This window comes from Apus apus, chromosome 1 (genome assembly GCF_020740795.1).
Source record: "Apus apus isolate bApuApu2 chromosome 1, bApuApu2.pri.cur, whole genome shotgun sequence".
NCBI lineage: Eukaryota > Metazoa > Chordata > Aves > Apodiformes > Apodidae > Apus > Apus apus.
The window spans coordinates 96,430,926-96,452,274 of record NC_067282.1 but is presented as its reverse complement, the minus strand read 5'-3'; the positions used below and the strand labels follow the sequence as shown (position 1 = coordinate 96,452,274).

The 21,349-nt window shown below is 39.6% G+C and overlaps 1 protein-coding gene across 3 annotated transcripts in view; it reads right to left on the bottom strand.

The window, feature by feature from the left end:
* Positions 1-3,337: 3,337 nt before the first annotated feature.
* DOP1B (DOP1 leucine zipper like protein B) overlaps positions 3,338-21,349 on the bottom strand; it is a 53,581-nt gene continuing 35,569 nt past the window's right edge. For all 3 annotated transcript variants that reach the window (XM_051625322.1, XM_051625330.1, XM_051625340.1), the window contains 18 exons: positions 20,780-20,891; positions 19,798-19,986; positions 19,021-19,140; positions 18,272-18,406; positions 17,564-17,619; positions 16,619-16,723; positions 16,466-16,532; positions 14,989-15,130; positions 14,519-14,601; positions 14,179-14,288; positions 12,058-12,204; positions 11,586-11,647; positions 10,793-10,921; positions 10,139-10,275; positions 9,727-9,782; positions 9,090-9,239; positions 8,508-8,637; positions 3,338-7,858 (listed from right to left, as the gene is read on the bottom strand). In XM_051625322.1, coding sequence (XP_051481282.1) covers positions 7,601-7,858; positions 8,508-8,637; positions 9,090-9,239; positions 9,727-9,782; positions 10,139-10,275; positions 10,793-10,921; positions 11,586-11,647; positions 12,058-12,204; positions 14,179-14,288; positions 14,519-14,601; positions 14,989-15,130; positions 16,466-16,532; positions 16,619-16,723; positions 17,564-17,619; positions 18,272-18,406; positions 19,021-19,140; positions 19,798-19,986; positions 20,780-20,891 — 2,188 coding nt within the window. In that variant the 3' untranslated portion in view covers positions 3,338-7,600. The remainder of the gene's footprint in view (positions 7,859-8,507; positions 8,638-9,089; positions 9,240-9,726; positions 9,783-10,138; positions 10,276-10,792; positions 10,922-11,585; positions 11,648-12,057; positions 12,205-14,178; positions 14,289-14,518; positions 14,602-14,988; positions 15,131-16,465; positions 16,533-16,618; positions 16,724-17,563; positions 17,620-18,271; positions 18,407-19,020; positions 19,141-19,797; positions 19,987-20,779; positions 20,892-21,349) is intronic.

Sequence of the window (21,349 nt, the reverse complement as noted above, 5' to 3'; positions counted from 1 at the left end):
TGCCCGCTGCTCGCCAGAGGCTGCGGGAGCTCGTATCCCAGCGCCGGGAGTTGCTGCAGCCGCTGTTGGGGCAGAAGTGACACAATTAGGAAGGTGAGAAGAAGCCTGTGTAATACAAGAGCCTTAATGGGGAGGGTTAGCACTCCCCGTGTTCTGCAGAGCTGCATGCAAATAACGCAAGTTCTGCAGGAGGACGAGAGGCCAGCATTCATGCTTCACACGCCGTTTACTCGCATAACTAAATTTCTCGGGTGTTTCCCTACCATTGCCACGGTTCCGCTATTGACATAGGCTTTGGGCTGTGCAAGGTTATAGAATTACAGAACAGTTTGGGTTGCAAGGGGTCTTAAAGATGATGTAGTGCCACCCTCCCTGCATGGGCCGGGACACCTCCCATGAGACGGGGTTTCTCAAAGCCCCATCCAACCTGGCGTTGAGGGAGGGGGGCATCCACAGCTTCTCTAAGCAACATGTCTCAGTGTCTCACCGCCCTCACAGTAAAGAATTTCTTCCTAGTATCTAACCTCAATCTACCCTCTTTCAGCTTAAAACCATCACCCCATGTTCTATCACTACACGCCCTTGTAAAAAGCCCCTCCCCAGCTTTCCTGTAGCCCCTTCAAATACTGGAAGGCCGCTATGACGTCTCCCCTGAGCTTCTCTTCTCCAGGCTGAACAGCCCCAACTCCCTCAGCCTGTCTTCATAGTAGAGGTGCTCCAGCCCTCTGATCATATTCATGGCCCACCTCTAGATTTGCTCCAACAGGTCCTTGTCCTTATCTCGGGGGCCCAAAAGCTGGACACAGAACTCTAGGTGGGGTCCACAAGAGCAGGGTAGAGGCAGAAAATTTTACCTCGCTTGACATGCTCTTTTACTCATCTTAAATCCAGATTATCAGTTTTCTTCTTTCAGGATTTAACAATCCCAACTGCTTTATATGCATTCATAGCCCGAAACCTTCCTGGTGTGTTACAAGCTAGTTATGTGCTACTCTCCAGCTCCTTTAGTTATCCTTTTCATTGGGAGCTGTGATTTTGGTGCTGGACAGATAGAAAAAAAACCTCAAAACACCTAGAGTTGTAGCTACACGTGGCAAGAGAAAATAAATTTTAAAAAGCCTGAGATAATTCACATGGTGACTGAAACCTTATAGGTCTCTTACTATTTAGGTGAAGAACAGCCCTCAACAGACCTGAAAGAAATGCCTTCCCCTGCCATCTTTAACAAAAGCCTTTTTTATTTTTTCTTCTAGGTGGGGCCTCATAACCCTGCACACCAACATAAATGAGACTATTGACAGTATTGGGGTCACAAGGAATGCATTGTGCCTGCATGGATGCCTCAGCTCAAAGAATTATCATGGAAAACAAACCTCAGTCCCTATTTGGGATTTTTGTTAATCATTATTCTCCATTTGCCTGCTCCCTCTATTCCTTTGTCTATTTGCAGAAATAGGATCTAATGACCCAATCTGCTAAGCAGTCATCAACTGCTGTTAGCCTCACTTGAAGCTCTGGGAATTGATCACTAGGAGACAACCAGGATTTAAGCAGAGAAGATGCACTGGGACAGTAATTGCAAAGATGGATGTTTGCTGTTACTGCAAAACATAAATGGCCAGCCTGCTGTTCTTGGAGCAGACACTCAGGGAAGCATTCACTGCTTATTACTAGTTGCTCTGCTATATTCCCAGCATACATACAGCACATATCAATGATTTTAAACATATGCAGTGTAATCAAACATCAGTCTAAATGGTTCTATGGTTAGCAGCTTCTGAGGTGCAAGGTACATGACACAGTATTACAGAAGATGTAAACTTTACGGAGAAAGGATGGAATCTGTGAAAACTGCTTTTCACAGTCAATGAAACCATACTTCTCTGGCCCTAGACTTTCAAGCTCAGTTGTACAGAAGTGTTTTCTTCCAAATGAAAAGGAAGAACTTTCAGGGTGTTTGTCCGGTACATTTAAAAGTGCACAGGCCGCAGTTTGGAAAGCTCTGGTGCACAGAGTGTGCACTATGCAGCAGCAGGCCCTAACAGGCAACCCTAGATGTTGGCAACATAAGGAAAACTTGGTGCACTGACTCTAAGAGAAACTGCACAGAGGGTGGAGTGGAGGCACCGTGATCAGAATCTGTGATAACGTGGGGATCTGAAGGTACTGTGGAACTAATAAGCTGCATATTTGATACCCTGGGCCAACAGTCTGTCACTTTTTGACAAAATACTGTCCTTTAGGTGAACTTTGCTTGTTATAAACTCATTATAATACCAAAACACACCTCCTTCCTAAAAGCTACCCACCTCCAGGGTGTGACCACTCTTCACTGAGCTTGTGCTCTGATTTTCCTAGTCTGTACCTTTAAAAGCCAGGTGAGAGAATTTTACACCAATCATGACAAAGGTATGAATGATGAGAGTCACTAAAGCTCCACCTGAAAGATAAAAACGGTATAAAAAGGGATTAAGAGAGCAAGTATGTCAGGGAAGATACCATTGCAGAGAAGATAACTTTGCAGGGACCATCCCTGACTTCTGGGATTGGTCAATGGGCTGAACCTCTCTTCCCCCAACCCATAGATACACCTTTGGGTAAGATTTGAACAGTTGGTTATACCAAATGCTTCCCCAGGACACTTAGAAAATTCCATAGAGTTGCTTTATAACTTTATGCATTTTGTAGCCAGGCTGTATTATTCATGTTCTTGATATTTGCATGTGCTTTGCCAACAGTGAATTTATTACCAGGAATCCCAAAGAATTTGAGCATCTGTTCTACAATAAATTGCACTATTCATTAATCTAGCCATGAGAGTCCTTACTGAATGTGACCAGACTCCTTTAGGTATGGCTGTGCTAGTTCATGGAATGTGACTAGACTAAAAGTGTATCGTGTTATTAGTGCATCTGTAATCCTGACAGTTCAATATATTGAACATGACTGGACTAGTAACGCTGAATTGGGTATCACTCAGAATCTAAGCCCAACCGTCCCCTGTCCCTCTGATACCTGAGAACAAGCTGGAATGCAGGGGGATTTATTTTCTGCCAAACGATCTTGCTCTTTAATGCAACAGCTTGTGATGGGAGGATTAGGGAGGTGGGGAGGATTAGGGAGGTGGTAGCACAGTCTTTATCTAGGCAAGTGTAGGAGCTAGCACACACTAGCACTGGGGCACTGCTACTGAGATCCAGATTTAGGTCTTCCGAGTTCTGTACAGAGCCCTTGTCCGCTGAAATTGAATTTCAGAGCTTTTACAGGATCAGATAAAAATTAGTTTGTGTGTAAGCAGTAAAGGTAATCTGAAAAATGAGAATGGCATTTGAAAAGGTATTTCAAAATAACATTTAATCTTACTAGAAGAATTACATTCAAATGTAGTATTGAATACATTTAACCATTACTTTATGCTCCATATTTCAAGTTCTGCTGTTCTTTGGCAGTTACCTTGGTTGCACCTACTATTTTTTTTTCCTGCAGAAAAAGTAAACCTTTTTAATATTTAAATATGTCTCCCTCTGAGTATCATGCACTGCTGCTATGCTATGTCAAAGCTGAAGTATCCAAAAGAGAAAGCCAAGCTAGGTTGTTCTGAAAACAAGTAAAGAACTACACAGCAAAGCAAAAGCATTTTTTCTCCTGTTCTTGACATGGAGTTCTAGGCAAAGGTTTTTCAGATTCATCTACAGTGAAGTTATTCTGCTTTGGCAGTACCAGTGTTAAGAGTACTTCAGTTCAACACTCCTTTATGTGGATTTAACAGCAGTAGCTTAAGAAGTAAAATGATTACAGTTAGTCCTGTATAAAAAAGGATTAGTTAGGCTGCTAGAGATGCCTTTAGGCCTATGTGACTGTGACCCTCTACCGCCTAAGGAGGACTTTTTTAGTTAGAGCCTTCTCCTCCTTATTGACACTATTTATAACGATATAAGATCTGCTTGTATGCAAAATTTAAAAGACCTTTTTCTCATTAAGAATTAGATTCTGCTTCAGTGAAAGGAGTCTGCAAGTCACAAATATTCGAGGCCATTTAACACAGCCATCTGCAGAACCACAGCACAATGGTAAATGTATGTGCAAAGGCAGGAGTTCATAGAATCATAGCATGTTAGGGGTTGGAAGGGACCTCAGGAGATCACCAAGTCCAACCCCCCTGCCAGAGCAGGATCACCTAGATCACATCACACAGAAATGCATCCAGATGGGTCCTGAAAGTCTCCAGAGAAGGAGACTCCAAAACCTCTCTGGGCAGCCTGTTCCAGTGCTCCATAACCCTTCCGGTAAATAAGTTTTTCCTCATGTTGAGGTGGAACTTCTGTGTTCTAGTTTATACCCATTTTTCCTTGTCCTATTACTGGGCACCACTGAAAAGAGATGGGCCCCTTCCTCTTGACACCCACCCTTCAGATATTTATAGACATGAATAAGATCCCTTCTCAGCCTTCTCAAGACTAAGCAGCCCAAGTTCTCTTAGCCTTTCTTCCTTGGAGACATGTTCACGTCCCTTCATCATCCTTGTAGCTCTCTGTTAGACCCTATTTAGTAGACCCCTGTCTCTCTTGAATTGGGGAGCCCAAAATTGGATACAGTATTCTAGGTGTGGTCTCACCAGGGCAGAGTAGAGGGGGAGGAGAACCTCCCTGGATCTGCAGGACACACTCTTCTTAATGCAGTCCAGGATACCATTGGCCTTCTTGGCCACAAGGGCACATTGCTGTCCCATGGATAACTTGTCCACCAAGACTCTAAAGTCCTTCTCCCTGGAGCTGTTTTCTGGCAGGTTGGCTCCTGATCTGTATTAGTGCATGTTGTTATTCCTTCCCAGGTGCAGGACTCTACACTTACTCTTGTTGAAACTCATTAGGTTCCTCTTTGCCCAGGTCTCCAGACTGCCTAAATCTTGCTGAATGGCATCACAGCCTCCTGGAGAACCAGCCAATCCTCCCAGCTTCGTATCATCATCAAACTTGCTGAAAAGACACTCTGTCCCCTCGTCCAGGTTGTTGATGAAGATGTTGAATAGGACTGGACCCAGCACTGATCCCTGGGGAACTCCACTAGTTATGGGTCTCCAGCTGGACTCTGCACCATTGATCACCACCCTCTGGGCTCTATTGTGTAGCCAGTTCTTAATCCATCTCACCATCCACTCTTCTACCCCACGTTTCCTGAGCTTGCTCACAAGGATGTTATGTGAGACCATGTCAAAAGCCTTGCTAAGGTCAAGGTAGACTACATCCACTGCTCTCCCTGCATTCAGTCACACCATCACAGAAGGCCATCAGATGGTAAGATCATCTTAGAAGTTAGAAGGTTACACCGTCTGAGTCACAGATTCTGTTTTTAAAGTTCACCGCCACAGCTTGGGGGGCAGTGACTGATGTCCAGTTCCCTGCATATTTGAAGTACAGGCAGCCAGAACGGGACATTCTCTTTCAAGGGGAAGGATGACAAAACCCTCAGCCTAAGTTACTGGTTCACCACCTCCAGTTAGCGAGGAAACCACATGAAGACACAGGTTTATACTTTATGGGAGAATGTAAACCAAAAAGGTTTCATGGCAAAAAGTTGTCTTAGATTTTAATAGCTCATTTGACAGCATCTCATCAGGTTTTAAGATAAATACCCAAGTATGGGATGCAACCACCAGAAAACTGAAAGTAAAACTACCAAATCATCCTGAGTATTAGCAATGTTTTCTTTGAAAAATACTGAAGATATGTAAGTAATGAACACAAATATTTAAAAAACATCCTGCTCCAATTTTCAAGTCATACTTCAAAAGGCTAACTTTTCACTTGTGCTCATTCCCATAGTATTAGAGATCATGAATAAACTACAGTAATACAGATAATTCACATTCTTAGTGACTACACAAATTACACTTCAGTCTATCACTTTGCTTAACTAAAAATGCAAGTAAGCTATTTAAGTTTAGCATAAACCTAATATAATATTATTTTCATAGAGCATTACAGCATTATCATTGTAAAACATATTGTTCAAAGTTTCATTATTTTAATTTATAATCTGAAGATGAAAACTTATGTCCGTAGGTAAAAAACACTGCAGAGTAGCCATCCACGTTTGGTGTGTGAGTTTTGAAAAAAATAAATCCCTGACCTCACAACCTGGTGACATTAAACTATACATGTTTTATGTCCTTTTTTAATTAGCAAAAACAAGAGTGGTAAAGTCCAATGCCCTGACATTTACCTCATTTGTGATGCTCCAAATAACACAAGTAGCATGTACCAATTGGCAGGTATACCTTACAAAACCAGCTTCCCAGGAGGCAAAGGTGTTTAAAAAAAACAGAGGGGACAAAGCTTTCCACCATGAAAAACATGATAAACTTCCTCTCCCAGACAAATCAGCATTGCAAATTCAGTCAGAGAATCCACTAAATAAGAAAATTCAGTAGAGTCCACCTCCTCATTTGAAAAACATTCTACTAAGCCTTTCGTTGTATGTGTTGCTGTGATGGTGGTTATCCTCTGGCCATCCAAAGTGTCCTTCAGACATGCAGCTACGCTGTTTGTTGAAGAACTAATCCCTCTTTCCCAGGTCCTGGGCAGTGGTAGCAATGCAGTTCCAAAACAGGCTTCACCCTGAACTTTACTGTAGTCACACCACTGTGATGATCTCCCTACCTCTTTTAATACCTGGAAGCAGCCAAATACATTCTTTTGTATAAAAAGTGTTCTTCAAAAAAAACCCACCATCATTTTAACTAGGCTGTTGGTTTACAGCAGTTTATATTTTTACAGAATTATCTTCATTTAGTTGCATTTCAGAAGTTGCAAAGTAACCTTAGCCACTGAAAGAACAAAGATTTTTTAATTTAAAAAACCTGAATTAGAATATTTTTAGTCAATTAATTAAAATAAAAACCCCTCAAGTAATGTAAATTACAAAATGTTACTGCATGTGTTTGTATTTTATTTAGGAATCACTAATTCTGAAGAATGCTATTATAGTACAGGGTTGAAATTACAAATATGGTAAGTCCGCAGCTATTTGCACCATGCTAAGGCTTATAAAATAAATCTGTTTGAAATGTAGGTGATTTGTTTAGAAGTTGATAAATTTTTTAGGACAAATTCAAGAAAGCAGAAGTGGGCTTTAACCTTAGGAAACGGCTTATCTGCAAACTGATTGTACACCGATTGACATGCAATGTTAGGTTTTTCTTAAATTTACTTTCAGAACACAGGTTCCAAAAGCAGGTTAAAATACTTACTTGAGAAGTTACTGGGTAAATGGTAGTTGCTACTTTCATCAAGTCAAAAATATTCTTCCTTTATTTACAAAATGTCTTTAATCCTTCACATTGAAAACAAGTAAAAGAATGCAGTAACTGTGATAAATTACCACTAAATCGTACTTTTTTTTTTTTCCCCTCACAGGAACTGAAGAATCCTGCTTTTTAACACCAAGTCAGAAGCCTGGGTTATTGAAGAGCACTCCACAACAGCAGCAAGAAAACCCAAAATGCAGTTTCAAAACTGGGGAAAAAGAGAAGAAGCATTGCAATGAAGCTTTCCCTTTTTTTGCTATTTATTCGCCATGAGCCAAGTGCCCGCTGTGCAGCTTAACTTTCCATGTTTTCCAGGAAGTCACATTCAACACTCTCTTCAAGCTGCTGTAAGATCTTTGTGCCATTACTGCCAACATAGTCCTCAGAGAGAGATGCAGAAGAAAGTGACTTCTGGGACTCACTCCTGTTTGCTGTAAATGCACAACACAGAGTCTTGAAGAAGGGCATAAGCTGGGTGATGCTGGATATAGAGTGGTACTGCAAAAGAGGACATTTGTCCTTCTTGGAAACTCCCTCAGTGTTTTTTGTTTCCTGTAAGCAAACAAACCGAGATTTACTAAGGCTTTTGCATGATGGCTTTTCTGAACCCTGTACTATGCACATTTTTCATACTAGGAGATCCAAAGCCTACAACTGAATCACAATATAGACTGCATCAGTGCTATACCAAGTTATTTCCATGTTCAGATTTGAGGTCCATTAAACAAAATTCTCACAAGTTTAGAATACAGCAAATTTGGACTAGCCTTCAGAATCAGGTATCAAGCAACAACAGAATACAGAGCTATCTCTGAGAAATACTAATGCTCCTATTTCCTGTTCTGGAAGAATTAATATTAAAGCTTAATGGTAATTGAAAATGCTCTTAGGGTAAACTTTTTTGACACAGTGCAGCATGCTCTTTTTTATGAATACTGGTCCTGTCTGAGACAAATTGTTTTAACTGGGTGGTTGTGGGCAGATGTAAGAGAACAATAGGAAAACTGCCTGTTTTTCCCTCACTCAGAAGCAATCTGACATCTTTAAGATACATGTGAAAGCAGGCACATAATTTTTAAAAGCCTCATCAGTCTTAATGAGTGTCTAAAAACCTCTTGCCTAACTTAAAATCCTGTAACTTATTTAGAAAATAAAGGATTAAAGAAAAAAAAAAGGCTCAAGCGAAGCATTCTTTGTTTACCCCATATTTCATCTTCAGCAGATCCAGGATTCTTAAAATGTGTGGCCTGCATTCCTGATGATTTTCTACCAGATGAGAGGTCACAGTAGATGACTCGATGTCCACCTCTGGGACAAATGCCCATTTGTACCTGAAACAAATGGATTATTTGATAAGAAGACAGGCAGAAAAAAAATAAATCCTTGTTTGGATCATACATAGTTTAATAGAGCACTGGTTTGTTCACAGAAAAAGCTGTAATAATTTTATGCTACTGCCAGAGCAGTCAGTATTTAAATGCATCTGGCTCAAAAAAATTCCCAAGTGCAAAGGGAAAACAAAGAAGAGTCTGTCTGTCTGTCTGTCTCTTCTCCCAGTTTTTTTCAAATTAAGAGAACCTCCCAATGAGGATGGTAAAATCCTCCTACACTGACAAATCGTTTTTCCAAACACCCCAAACTACATTTGTCTTGAGTATCAACACCCGCACTTCTAAAAAAAAACGATGGCAAAATTAAGTTTAGAAGAAAATACATTTGGAATCTCTTTAGAAGATAAGAACAGTAACAACTTGGCAAACAGGTGAGTAATTAGAGGACTTACATTTGAAACAACTGCATCTTGTCAGGTGGAAATGAAAGTGCTGTGTCCAAAAACTTACAAGCTGATAAGTACAAGGACAGCTCATTCGGCTGTATTTCAGATCCACTGCCATCACCAGAGACTTTCTGTTTGCTTATTTTGCTATTGTTCCTGTGTTAGTTACAATTCAGAAATGTACCATTAAAACATAAATCCAGCAAAAGAGAAATGTACACATTTATACAAATAAGCACTTGCATCTTTGTATGACAAACTATGTTTATTCTGGATGAGTACTGTGTTTCATTTAAAAGGCTGGCAGAAGAAAAAGTAATCTGAAATATTCAGAAAAAAGTCAACATGTTAAAATATTCAAATGCTGACTTAGCATCTCCTCTATTTTTCTGCAGAACTAGTAAGTGATACTTATGTTTTTTGAATATATATCACTGTTTTAGCTGCTGAAAAAAAATCTTAAACTGCAATTCATCAGTACCAGAAATACACTAGTGCAACAGCAAAAAATCATGTTGTCTCCTCCCTATCCCAGATAAATAAATAAATAGGTAGATAAATAAATATATATTTGCAAATACAGAACAAACACGATTGTCATCAGTTTTCAGAAGTTCTCTATCAGACAAATGATAATTCTTACTTTGATGGTTCATCTTCCTCAGTTAAATCTTCTTCCAGTTGTAGAAATGTCTGAATCTTTAAAATAAAAAATAAATTACTTATGGGCATGCTGAACTGTTCATACAACTCAATCACAAAAAAGATGCCCCACACAGTATAAGGAACCACAGACTCCTCGTTTATTCTTATGACTTGCAACAAATTAACAAATCATGCAAGAAATTACATTAGCAACAACAACAAAATTCATCAAAAAGGTATTTCCTACTGACAGTTAATTATTTTCCCAATTGACCAGAATAATGTAAAACTATGAAAACATTTCCTTTTTCAAACAGCAGAATTGCTTGGGAATCAAAAAAACAGGTGAAATGGGAAAAGACCTACACTAATTACTAATTATACATTTCAAATTACTACTTATTCCTTACCAATTCAGTTACCATAATTGGCCACAATGAGGTTAGATGCTGAGGAGAAATCCTTAACAAAAGAACTCTGAAGAAGAGAAACATCTGTGCAGCAGCTATGGAAGTCTGCCCAACACGGAGGTTCTCAGTCAGTCGTTCTGAAATAAACACAAAAAAAGGTCAAACAAACAAACAAAAAAAACCAGCATCATGTTTTCCTGAACAAGTGTTGCTTTGGGAAATCAAAAACTTAGAAGGTGGCAAACCAAACTTTGTGCTTTATCATCAGTTTTGGGTTGAGTCTCTTGTACTCTCTTAACAGAACTGTGATTCAGAAAAAGTCTGAAGACATGGAGGTTTTATAGTGGACAAAATTTTGTCAAACTGAAATTAAGGAAAACAACAACAGCCCAGGAAAGGCTGGGAGACTGCCACGAAACAATCATGTTTCCAGTTATATTGCCAGACTAAAGACTTTTTGAACTCATATTCTTGTCTTGCTCTTAATGAGATTATTTACTTGTTAGAATTCAGAGATTCACAACATAATCAATTTTAATAAAAACTTTAAAAAAATCGAAGTATGTTTTGGAAAATAGGTGACATGCCTTTCTTACACAATTAATATATGCGTTACAGATGGAAAACAAAGGCCTGTGAAATTACAAATCTTACCTTGTATTAAGGGAAGATAAAGATGATACTGATCAATCTCACCACTAAAGACAGCAAAAGCTTGCCGCTTTAGCAACATTGCTTTTTGTTCAGAACTTGGGTACAGTTTTAAGGCGCTGCTCTGCATATCTGTAACAGATATTACCAGAATTATCTACTGTCTAAAGACTTCTTGCATTTTTGGTTGAAATCAATTCCTATGTCCTGAAGTATTTTAAAAAGAAAAAACTCTCCTTGGGTCTACTGCATGGTAAACCTTCAACCGTTCTTTTAGAAGATCTGAAAAAGAGACTGAAGCTGCATTTTCTTTTGAAGCTCTAGGCAAATTTAAGGGGTCCTATCCCACCCTTCCCCCAGAACTTACTCTTCTATGCTCTCAAGCCTGAAGTAGAGAGCAAAACATATTGCTCTAATATAAAATACAGTTTGCTGTACCTGTGCACTGCATTCCTACAGCTCGATGCCAGTGTAACAGACACCTGCAAAGTTAGCCAGTTTCCTTGCTTTCTAACAAGCAACAGCTTAAAATTATGGCAAATTGTGAATGCAGGAGTCCAGCATTAGCACTTTAAGAACATACATACTTATGGTGAATTTTAGACATGACCCAAATACAGAATTAACTTAGCACAGCTTTTAGCTGTGAATAAAGTTGACAACATAGTCAATTATGCAGATGCATCATTGTTTGCATTTTACTGATATATGAATATATTAAAAATGCATCAAAAAACTCAAATGCAAGTATATTTCAAATTAATGTAGAAATAAGTCATCAGTAACTGATACTTACTCATCAAATCTTTAAACATAGTTTTCTCATGGGTCAGAAGATGATCGATAATGGATCTCCAACTGAGTAAGATACAAAAGGAATCAGATAACCAGAGAAAGCTTTGATTAGATTAGATTATCCTCAGGAAAGATTTTGGTAAAACATTTCATACAAGGAAGCAGTTTCCAAATGGTACTGAATATGCAGACTCGTGTCTGGTTTAACACATACTGCTTTCTAGATCCTTCAGTTCTGCTTTCTACAGTTCCTTAATCACTAAGGGGAGTATCTGCAGAAGACTGCACTATAATAAAACTAAAGTGTTTTTAATGCAGTTAGTAGAATTAGTGTTTGAGACCTATTTTAACATTATTACATTCTATAAGAAAGTACTAAACAGAATTTGCTTTCCAGTATTAGCCATTCTCCTTTAAAGCCTTTATTGCAAATTCAGAAGAGAATCTTGGAGTCCTACAATCTCACGACTTACTGAGTGCACGAAGTGTCCATCTGGAAAAAAGCTGGATCCATATACAACTCAAGAACTTCTTTTTTCCAGGCTCGCTTGGTATAGGCATATCCACTCAATGAGCTGAGTAACTGAGCACCAGCACGAAAACTAGGAATGTTGTAGGCACTAGGGGAAGAGAACATAATGGTAAGTTAAGTTATGTAACCAGAAAATAAACTCTGGGGTTCCCCAGAACTAACCAAATTCTCTCAAGTAATAGGGTACGTCTACATTAGCTCATAACTTGGAGCAGCAGGAGATGAGTAGATCAAAGCAGTTTGTGCAGAAGCTCCTCACATCTCCAGTATACCTGGTTTGGGGAGATATTTTCAGTTTAGCACAGTACTGCCTGTCCCCACTATAGGTGTGGCTCAGAACTTCCCCCCGGAAAAATTTCTAACAAGCTTTGCATCCCTGTCAGCAGAGCCCTTTATAGAAGGTACCACAGTAGGTTTCAACTGTCATCCAGATAACACTCATGTGTGCTTTCTTGTGTCATCCTCACCTGTATAAACATCTCACACACAAGTCTTTTTTTCCTTGTGCTGTCCTATGCACCATCCTGCTCCAAATCTGGACATTGTCCTCTGCAAGGCATGGTAGAAAAGCAGTGTTGGGCTCAAGGTGAAGGGACCCTGCAAGAACTATTGCCTGTCCCCTGGCACCTCAGCTTCACTGAGAAGGCAGATGCCAAAGACCGTCCTCCATGAATCCTTGCTACGAATCCTGCTTTTCCCATGGCTGAACAAAGGTTTCAGGCGGGGGAGGTGGTGCACAGACTGACAGGAACCTGACTTTTGGTTGAGAAGGGATGCTGTCAAGGTCTTCTGTTGTGAGCTGGCACCACACCTTCACAGAGGGCTTGAGCAGTCCCTGTGAAGGTGGCAGAGGGAGGCTACTGCCTTTTTGTGGAGCCCTGCAACCAAACTCCTGCCCTCATCAACAAGAGTGACATACACTCCATACCTCAAGAATCTGACAGGCTTGAGTAGGGGTGAAGTAGGCAGAAAACACTGTAATAGATACAATGGAAAATGCACAGATATAATAAGCAGAAAATAACAGCTACCCAAAATTTCTCTGCATCATTTTTAATCTATTGCTCTTGACAGGGAGCATGGAAATGTCTTCAAACTGTACTGCAACCTGAGGCTTGCTGGCTTTAATGCTCACTTCCCAGTGACACTCAACCTATTATCCCTTCTAGGCATGCCTGGTTGTATCTTCCCTGACCCTCTACACTGTTTTTTTGTGCTTGACTGTACACTGGGTAGTGGTTTTGACTATGATCTAAGTAATGCTTGAGACAATCCCCACTCCCCCCTTGGCACATGTGAGCTGAGGCTGATGCTCTCCCACATCTCAGCATAGATTGGTCTGCTCAGAAAAACATGGTAGCCAAAGGCAGCAGCCAGGAGGAGGGGAAGCTTGATACCTGCTACAGCAGAAGCAGCTGCAGCTCAGAAAAGTGGAACTGACTGGAGCAGGGAAGAGTAGGGGAGCACTGCATCCTGCTTGGCAGGAGAGCTGCTAGGAAAAGGAGGATTTGCTTTCAGAGACATCTGTGAATAGCACTGGGAGAAACGGAGGGAGAGATGCACGAGGAAGGCTGAAGAACCACAACCAACTGGTAAGGCCCCAGAAGATTAAAAGGAAACCTGCACAGCAAGGAAATGCTCTGCTTTCCCTCCTCATCTCACTGTGCGAAAAGGGTTGTACTGTCCAGCTGACAGAGGATTTAATCCATCTTTCCCACACCTATGCTTTTGGCAGAGGGGAGATAGTGTATTTTTCCTGCTTCATAATGGGTCCTGTGATGTACCAGTGCTCTGCTGCCCCATCCCATAGCCTCTCTCCAGTATCTAAGTACTCAAAAGGGGGAGCTTTAAGTAAAGGCCAGAAACCCAGATCAGAGGAACACCTACATCAAAACAGAAACAGCTGTCACAAAGCTTGAACAAGAAAAGGTTCCAGTTCCTGGGAGAAATATAGCTTATTAGAGTGGGAACAGGGAAAGGGACAAACAGAAGAAAAAGCCTCACAGTGTGGTAAAAAAAAATCAGACTTAAGAAAAATCACATGCGCAGAGAAAGAAGTCACCTGTGGTTGCGTAGATAAGGAAATACATAATAAAGCAAACGTGAAATCAATGGCACAGCTTTCTCCTTCTCGTCGCTCCGGTAAACCATGTCCAAAAGAGAAGCAAGAACCTTAAAAATGAAAAGAATGCCTCTTTAAACCTCTAGTTAGTATTTCTGACAAAAGGGGAAAGCATGCCATATTTCAGGCTAGAATGTGTGTGCACGTGTGATGCCTGAATAAAGATTTAAGCTCCCATTTAATCTACCAGGAAAATGTAATATATACCTCTGGTCAATAATATCAATGAACAACCACCCCACAGATGAGAGCAGCAACTACAAAAGAGGTTCCTACTTACTTCTGCAAGGAGAGAAAGAGCTTGGACACTGTATATTGAAGGAGCAGAGGCAGAAACCATTGAAGACGGTGCCACTGATGTATCTAAAAGAGGCAAAACAATTTCGTTTCCCCTTCAGAGATGTTTAAGTTTTGCTGTTTCCTAATTTTCTTCCCAAACAGAACTATTATTTGCATATTGGTATTACACTTAAATGGTTCTGGGCGTGTTGCCACAGTGACATACATCATGCCCCATGTCCCATGTATTGCAAGCACCTGCAATAAGTTTTCCTCTGTATTATTCACAATCTGCAGATATTTACTAAACTCACTTAGTCTGAAATTGTTATTGGAGAATAATACTTTTTTTCTGCTTTTACTTCACTTTACCCATCTCATGCACACTACACAAGTATAAAACACCTTTTACTCTTCACTCCCTTAAGCAGAAGAGAGAAAGCAGCAGAATGTCAGACAAAACCACATTACCATTCACATCTTCAATGTTGAAGTCATCTGGTAAAATTTGAGGCTGAGCTTTCACTTCTAAGTTCCGGCTAAGCCAACTAGTCTGTTCCAGAGAAGAACCAGCAACCGTCCCTACAGCCTCCAAGATTTTTTGGGTCACCTCCTATAACATAACCAGACAATGTGGCATTAGATGAAAGCTATCATCACTTGACCAGTCCAGCAAAGTCCTTTTTAGATGGAATGTGTCAGGAGGACCAGAAGTAGGCACTTTTAAAAACACAAATACTTCTCTGATTTAACTATCTGTGCTCTCAAGGTAACTAAATACTGCTCACTTCAAATAAGAACAGGCGAGAAAATGAGAAGCTGGAAAAACTTTAAGTTAGCTTAGGGGATTTTAGTAATGATTTTCCATGCAAAGCATTACCACTAACATGGCATCCACTTGGCATCTGACCTGCCACAGTTTACACATTAGGTGTCATCTGAATTGTTCAGCACGTCAGAAATGGCATACCAGTGCCTTTATTATTTTGAGCATTGTTCCTTTTTTCTCCTTTTGAATTTGGAAAACTTAAGTAAGGCAGAGCATTACGTGAGGCAGATTTTATTGTATGGCAATCCTTCCATTCACATTTGGGGCATTCTATTAGGGGTAAGCAAGACATAGCATCAAAGTATGTGCAGAGTCATACTTCAGCATATTTAATTGCCAGTGAAATGAAAAGCTGGTGACCCTAACGAAACCAAATCCCAGCATCCAAAGCAAAGCAGAGGTTACTTGTGAAGAGGATGTAAGATGTTAAGATGGCAAAACTGTCTTTTTATCATCATTGTAATTTTGCTGGCAAGTCTCTGAAGCAGAAGTGGAGACTACATTTTTCTGTTGGCACAAAAATGTACTAGAACCGTAACACCCTCTCACCTCATATATAGCATTTTGTTGGCTCAGAGCCAAGACGTGCCCACGCAGATAGGGCTTACACTGTTCTGGTGAAATTACCATGAGTAGAGGAAGAGAATCCTGCTCTACTCCACCCCTTCCTAGCATAAAAGGTAAGCTGACAGTTATTTACATTGCCAAATAGAGCTATGAGCTTCAAGGATAATTGCACTATTTTCCTAAACAGTTTTGAGATTTCAATACTTACACATATGACATAAACTCCTGACATCACACTTGTGTTATGATTTAAATTCTAAGAAAAATCATAAAATCACCCAAGGAAAATTGCTTTGCCCAGTCCATAGCTACCACTGCAATTTAATGTATTTTTTGACAAAATTTTGTTAGAGACATTCTGTGCATCATGTCTTTCACATTTGAATCTCCCATATTTATCAGGCCTAAGCCAAAACATGTGGGATGCACATTCACACATTCTAGAAGCACAGATTAATCCAGATAGAAAGTACAGATCAGGTCATCTCCACTTTTACTTAGACCTGTAGTGCCAGATTTATGAACTAAAAGGTGTACATGTATACACTGTACCTGCAAGTCTTTTTGGTCTTTTTTGTTTTCTAGAGTAGGTGTCCTAGTCACAAAGTCATTCAGAGTACTGTGGGAAAATCAATTAACTCTGAGTTAGTAATTGGACAGGTCTACTTGATGCATTTATAAACCACCTTATCTCTAATGCAGTACCTGAGAAGAATAAAGTGTCCAGGAGGTGCCAAGTTCAACTGCACAGACTCTTTGAGAAGTCCTAATAAGGACTGGAAGTTCTCCTGCAAGGCTGAGACGGGCAGCCTAACAAAAAAAACAACACCAAAACGCACCCAAATCTGAAGTTAGAGTTAAAGAAATAAAAAAACCCAACCAACCTATATGGGTTACTTGGTGGCCTAAAACCTTCCATCAAGATCGGTTCTTTAGATCCTGCCCCTTCCTAGCTGATTCAACATGGTATAAATATTTGGCAGCACAGGTAATATGCATACATCAGTAAATGCCAGCAGCACATGCAGAATGCCAGCCAGCACTATAACAGGGCTGGGTCTTTAGGGGGAAGAAAAGGACTAAAGTTTAGCTAACTGCCCCACTGCATGCCAGCTTATTTTATCTCTGTAGCTCAGTGCATACAGCATATTAGACAGTCTGATGTATCCCTAGGTTTCCACATGAGAAAAGCCAAGCATGTGAAGAGTTTTGATCAAAGGAGTATTTCCAGTCAACTGCCTGACCCCACTACATGTCCAGCACAGACTGTAGCCGTAAGCAGTCTTACTGAATTTAGAAGTTCTCTACCCATTCATCTGGCAACACAGAAAAGATAAGGAGAAAGATCATAAGAAATTATACAAGTATTTTGATAATGAGATGCTTGAAGTATGTTCCTCTGTTAGTATGAAATGAGGCTTTCAGGCTGGAATTATCAGGCATTCTTACAGATCAAGGGACTGTAATATCATACCCCAGTTATTTTGTGTCTATCTGTTACTTAACAATGAAGGGGCAATAACCATTTCCTACATAAAGCTGTTCTGTGACATTGTGAGACAAAGATCAAGGTAAAGCAGAAATAGTGATACTGGCTGTTATCTTAACTACAGCCAAACAGAAAATTCTCTTTCGTAATTACTGACTTACCTTTGAATGAAAGCATAACTGAACTGCAGCATTGGAATATCTACAAGAGAAGATTTCTGAAAAATAAAAGCAAAACCAGAATTATTTGCCATCAGAAAAAAAAAGAAAAAAAGAAAAAAAAAAGGTCCAAGCTCTCGAATACCTATGCTCAATGGTTAAGATGATCTTCTTAGGAGACACCTGTACTCCAACAGGTCACCAACTATGATAAAACTATTTATAGAGCAATACAAGAGAATTCAGAGCTCTAATAGAGGACACTAGTTCAGTAGCAGTCACATTACTTTGGAATATCTGCTGCAGTTTATTCAGAGCTGCAGGACCTCCTAGAATAGTGTGCATAGTAGCAAAACTGGCTTCCTTGAAATCCAACTGGAAGATTGCAGATTCAGTGTTCAGATAAGGGTAGAAAGACAGAAATGTGTCACTGAGTTGTGTATCTACAGCAGCTTTAAAAAGATTGCCAGCATCTGCAGTACTGGAGGACTCCACACCTTTCCATAACCAAAAACTTCTCTACCTAAATATTTTGAAGAACCTACTTACATTGATGGATCAATACACAGCTACCCACATTCTAGAAAATTTAACATATTCAGGAGCAAAAGACATTTAAAAAACCCCAAACAAATCAAAATTCTGTTAATATTTAGAAGGCGCATTGGAAAAGATCCAGAATATAGTAAATGGAAATACGTTCATGATTACCTCTTCACCCTTGATTTGTGATGGTTTCTTGACTACCTCTTTGATTAGATGTAATATAGTGTCAATTTTCAACGTGTTAAGTGCACATATTAAGTCCACAAGAATAAGCTGAGATGCACTAGCCACTGGAAGAATCTGACAAAACAAAACATGACACACCCCCTCAGATCACTGTACCAGGCAAAACATGAAGCTGAAAAACCAGCTTCTTCTGTGATTACTCAAATATAAATATTTATACAAAAGGTAAATCGGATAAGTTACATCAAGTAAGCAACAATTTGTCACATACAGATCTTCTCCCAGCACCTTCATGAAAACAACTTCATTGTGATCAAATCAAAGCAGTCACAAAAGAGATGTTCTATTCAGTATAAATGCTTAGTTTCAGAGAATACTATAATCTTTCTCTGGAAATGGAGTTTAATCATGGTCTTTAAAATATAATTGGCAAGTTGCAATCCTAAGATTACCATCTAGTATGGAATAAAAAAATGGCAACTATTACCAGACTCAAACTGCCATACTGTCTGTCTTACTTTATTACTTATTTAGGTTTAACTGTAGTCCTGATGCTTTGTGGAATTCTGTATAAATAAGACTGTTTCAGCTTTTTCAGTGGCTTGCTGCTGTCACGTTAAAAAACCACCAAAGAATCTATAAACAAGATCAGAGTTTAGATCTGAACACGTAAATGTAACTGTTTTCCAGTGTAAAGGCAAGTAAGAGTGCCTTTCTTTAGGTTTCACCTTGATTTTACTTTGATGAGGCTTCTTGCTATTCCACACTGCTGCAATTGCTGTCATCAACTGGATTCCAAGTTGTGCTGTCAATGGATTCATGAAGTCCAGTATTTTAGTTCTTAATGTCTATAGAGGGGAAAAAATAACTGTCAATGCTAAAATTTGTAAGGCAAAGGCTATCTCACAGTCAGTAAAACATCCTTCCTTTTCTCAAGATGTTCAGAAAATACACAACACCAAAAGAGTATCTTTATATACTTGACAGTCAGACTAGTTTTAATAGTTTATTTGAGTTAGTGTATCCTTCTTACAGATGGAAGGCATATCTGTTGGAAAACAGATTGCAAAATAGAATAAAGAACTTCTTGTGTTATATTCTCCTACAGATCTTTTTCACTAGTATGATTTACTAATATCCACAGAAGAACGAAAAATCTAGTATTTTTATTCCTTCAGGTACATGCTCTACTGCCTGTGGAAGGTGCAGACAATTCATAAGCAGTTGGCTCTACAGCAGCTATTAACAGAAACTCACAGAAAAAGCAAAACACTAGACAGTTCAAGTAAGGGTGCAGATATACAAAAAGAACAGGGAAAAACCTACTTTTGTAGGTAGGTACTGTGCAAGTCTGTAGCTTATGAGAGTTCTTAAAAAAATCTTTGTGTCTTAATATCCTTCATGTGGTCCAATGGCAAAACTATTCCTATGAACTCTACTTAAAATGCACTGGTGAGGGGATGATAAGGATGATGAGATACACAGCAGTTTAAAAGAAGTCTTACTTTGGTTGCTTTAAAGTAGACCGAAGAAGAGCCTTTAGTTGTTCCAAAAAAGTCAGTTGGTCTTTTCTGAGAGTCTTCCCTCTTTATAACGCTCCAAAGAAGGGATATGGTATTAATAATGCGTGGCAATTCTTCCAAAATAGCATTCCTGGCATTTCTGAGATTTGAAGGTTCAGCCAAACATGATAACTAGAAAAACCAAAAACAGTAATATTATAACACTTTGTACTATGCACCAAGGAGTGAGTGCTCTTATTCTATAATAAGGCACTGGAGGAAGGCACTGGAACAGATTGCCCAGGGAGGTCGTGGGAGCCCCATCCCTGGCAAGTGTTCACGGCCAGGCTGCATGGAGCTCTAAGCCACCTGACCTAGTTGCTGGGTGTCCCTGCCTGTGCAGGGGGATTGGATCCAGATGATCTTTAATGTCCCTTCCAACCCTAACCTTTCTATGATAATTAGAGAATAATAGCCAACTTTCGCAATGACAACTTTAAATATAATTCATTAATTCTAGTTCTGAAACATACTGGTGCTATCAGAGTCTACTAAATTTGCTATTCATGATTTTGGCAGTAACACATTGATTTGTCTAGGAAAATATTAGGATAACATCCTCTCTTGACAAATGTTATAGGAATAAAAATTATAGACAACACATCAGCATGTTATCAACTCAAAAGAAAATAGAAGACTTTGTCAATGACAAAGCAACTGCAAATGAGCTACACAGGACTAATACTTGTGTGACCAAGATCACCATTAATATCTTCTGCTTAAAATGAACCTTCTTGTTTCAAGTAAAATAAAGCAAGTTCGGTCCCCCTCCCTTATACTTCCACTTAGTCCACTTCTGGTGTGCTATGAGGCTTCCTTTCAGAGGCACTTTACTATTTATATTCACTTCTGAATGAAATAGGGATGCATACTTCAATGAACTGGTGCAGAGGCATCAAGGAAGTGATAGGCATTAAGCATTTACCTTTTTTGTTTGATTAGGGTGATCCAGAAGGCAGAAGTGACCAATGGTTGTCAGACCTTCCAAAAGGGTTAGTGGGTAATCGGGTGTAACATTTTCTCTTTTAGAAGTTGAGCTTTGGGTGGGGGATGGAAAGTAGGAGGGGGAAGAAAAAGAAAAGGTTAACAGGCCAAGTGGTATTTCCTTGGTTAAAAATTCCTGTATACATCTATTTCTGTTCAACAGTTAAAATAATACTGCAATGACCAGACAGGAATATCAAAGCAAAGGATTCAAGAACTATGTTTGGACAACCCTGTTTCCTTGTCTAGATCTTTTAGAATGTTATTCCCCCTCAACCATAAATCTTTAGTGTTCAATTATTTTTCCCTACTCCTTTCACTTACTGCCTGTTCTGAACAGTATCACCATATTTTTCTTCTGCAGGGTGTCTCTCCTCAATTAGTCCTCCAAAATCCTCACTCTAGTCAAAACTGGAAACTTTTTTACTTGGCTGATGGTCAGAGGGGGACAGGACAACATCACAGCTGTTGGTCATTCTTGCTGCATGTCCCCTTTCCTCTCTTCCTCCAA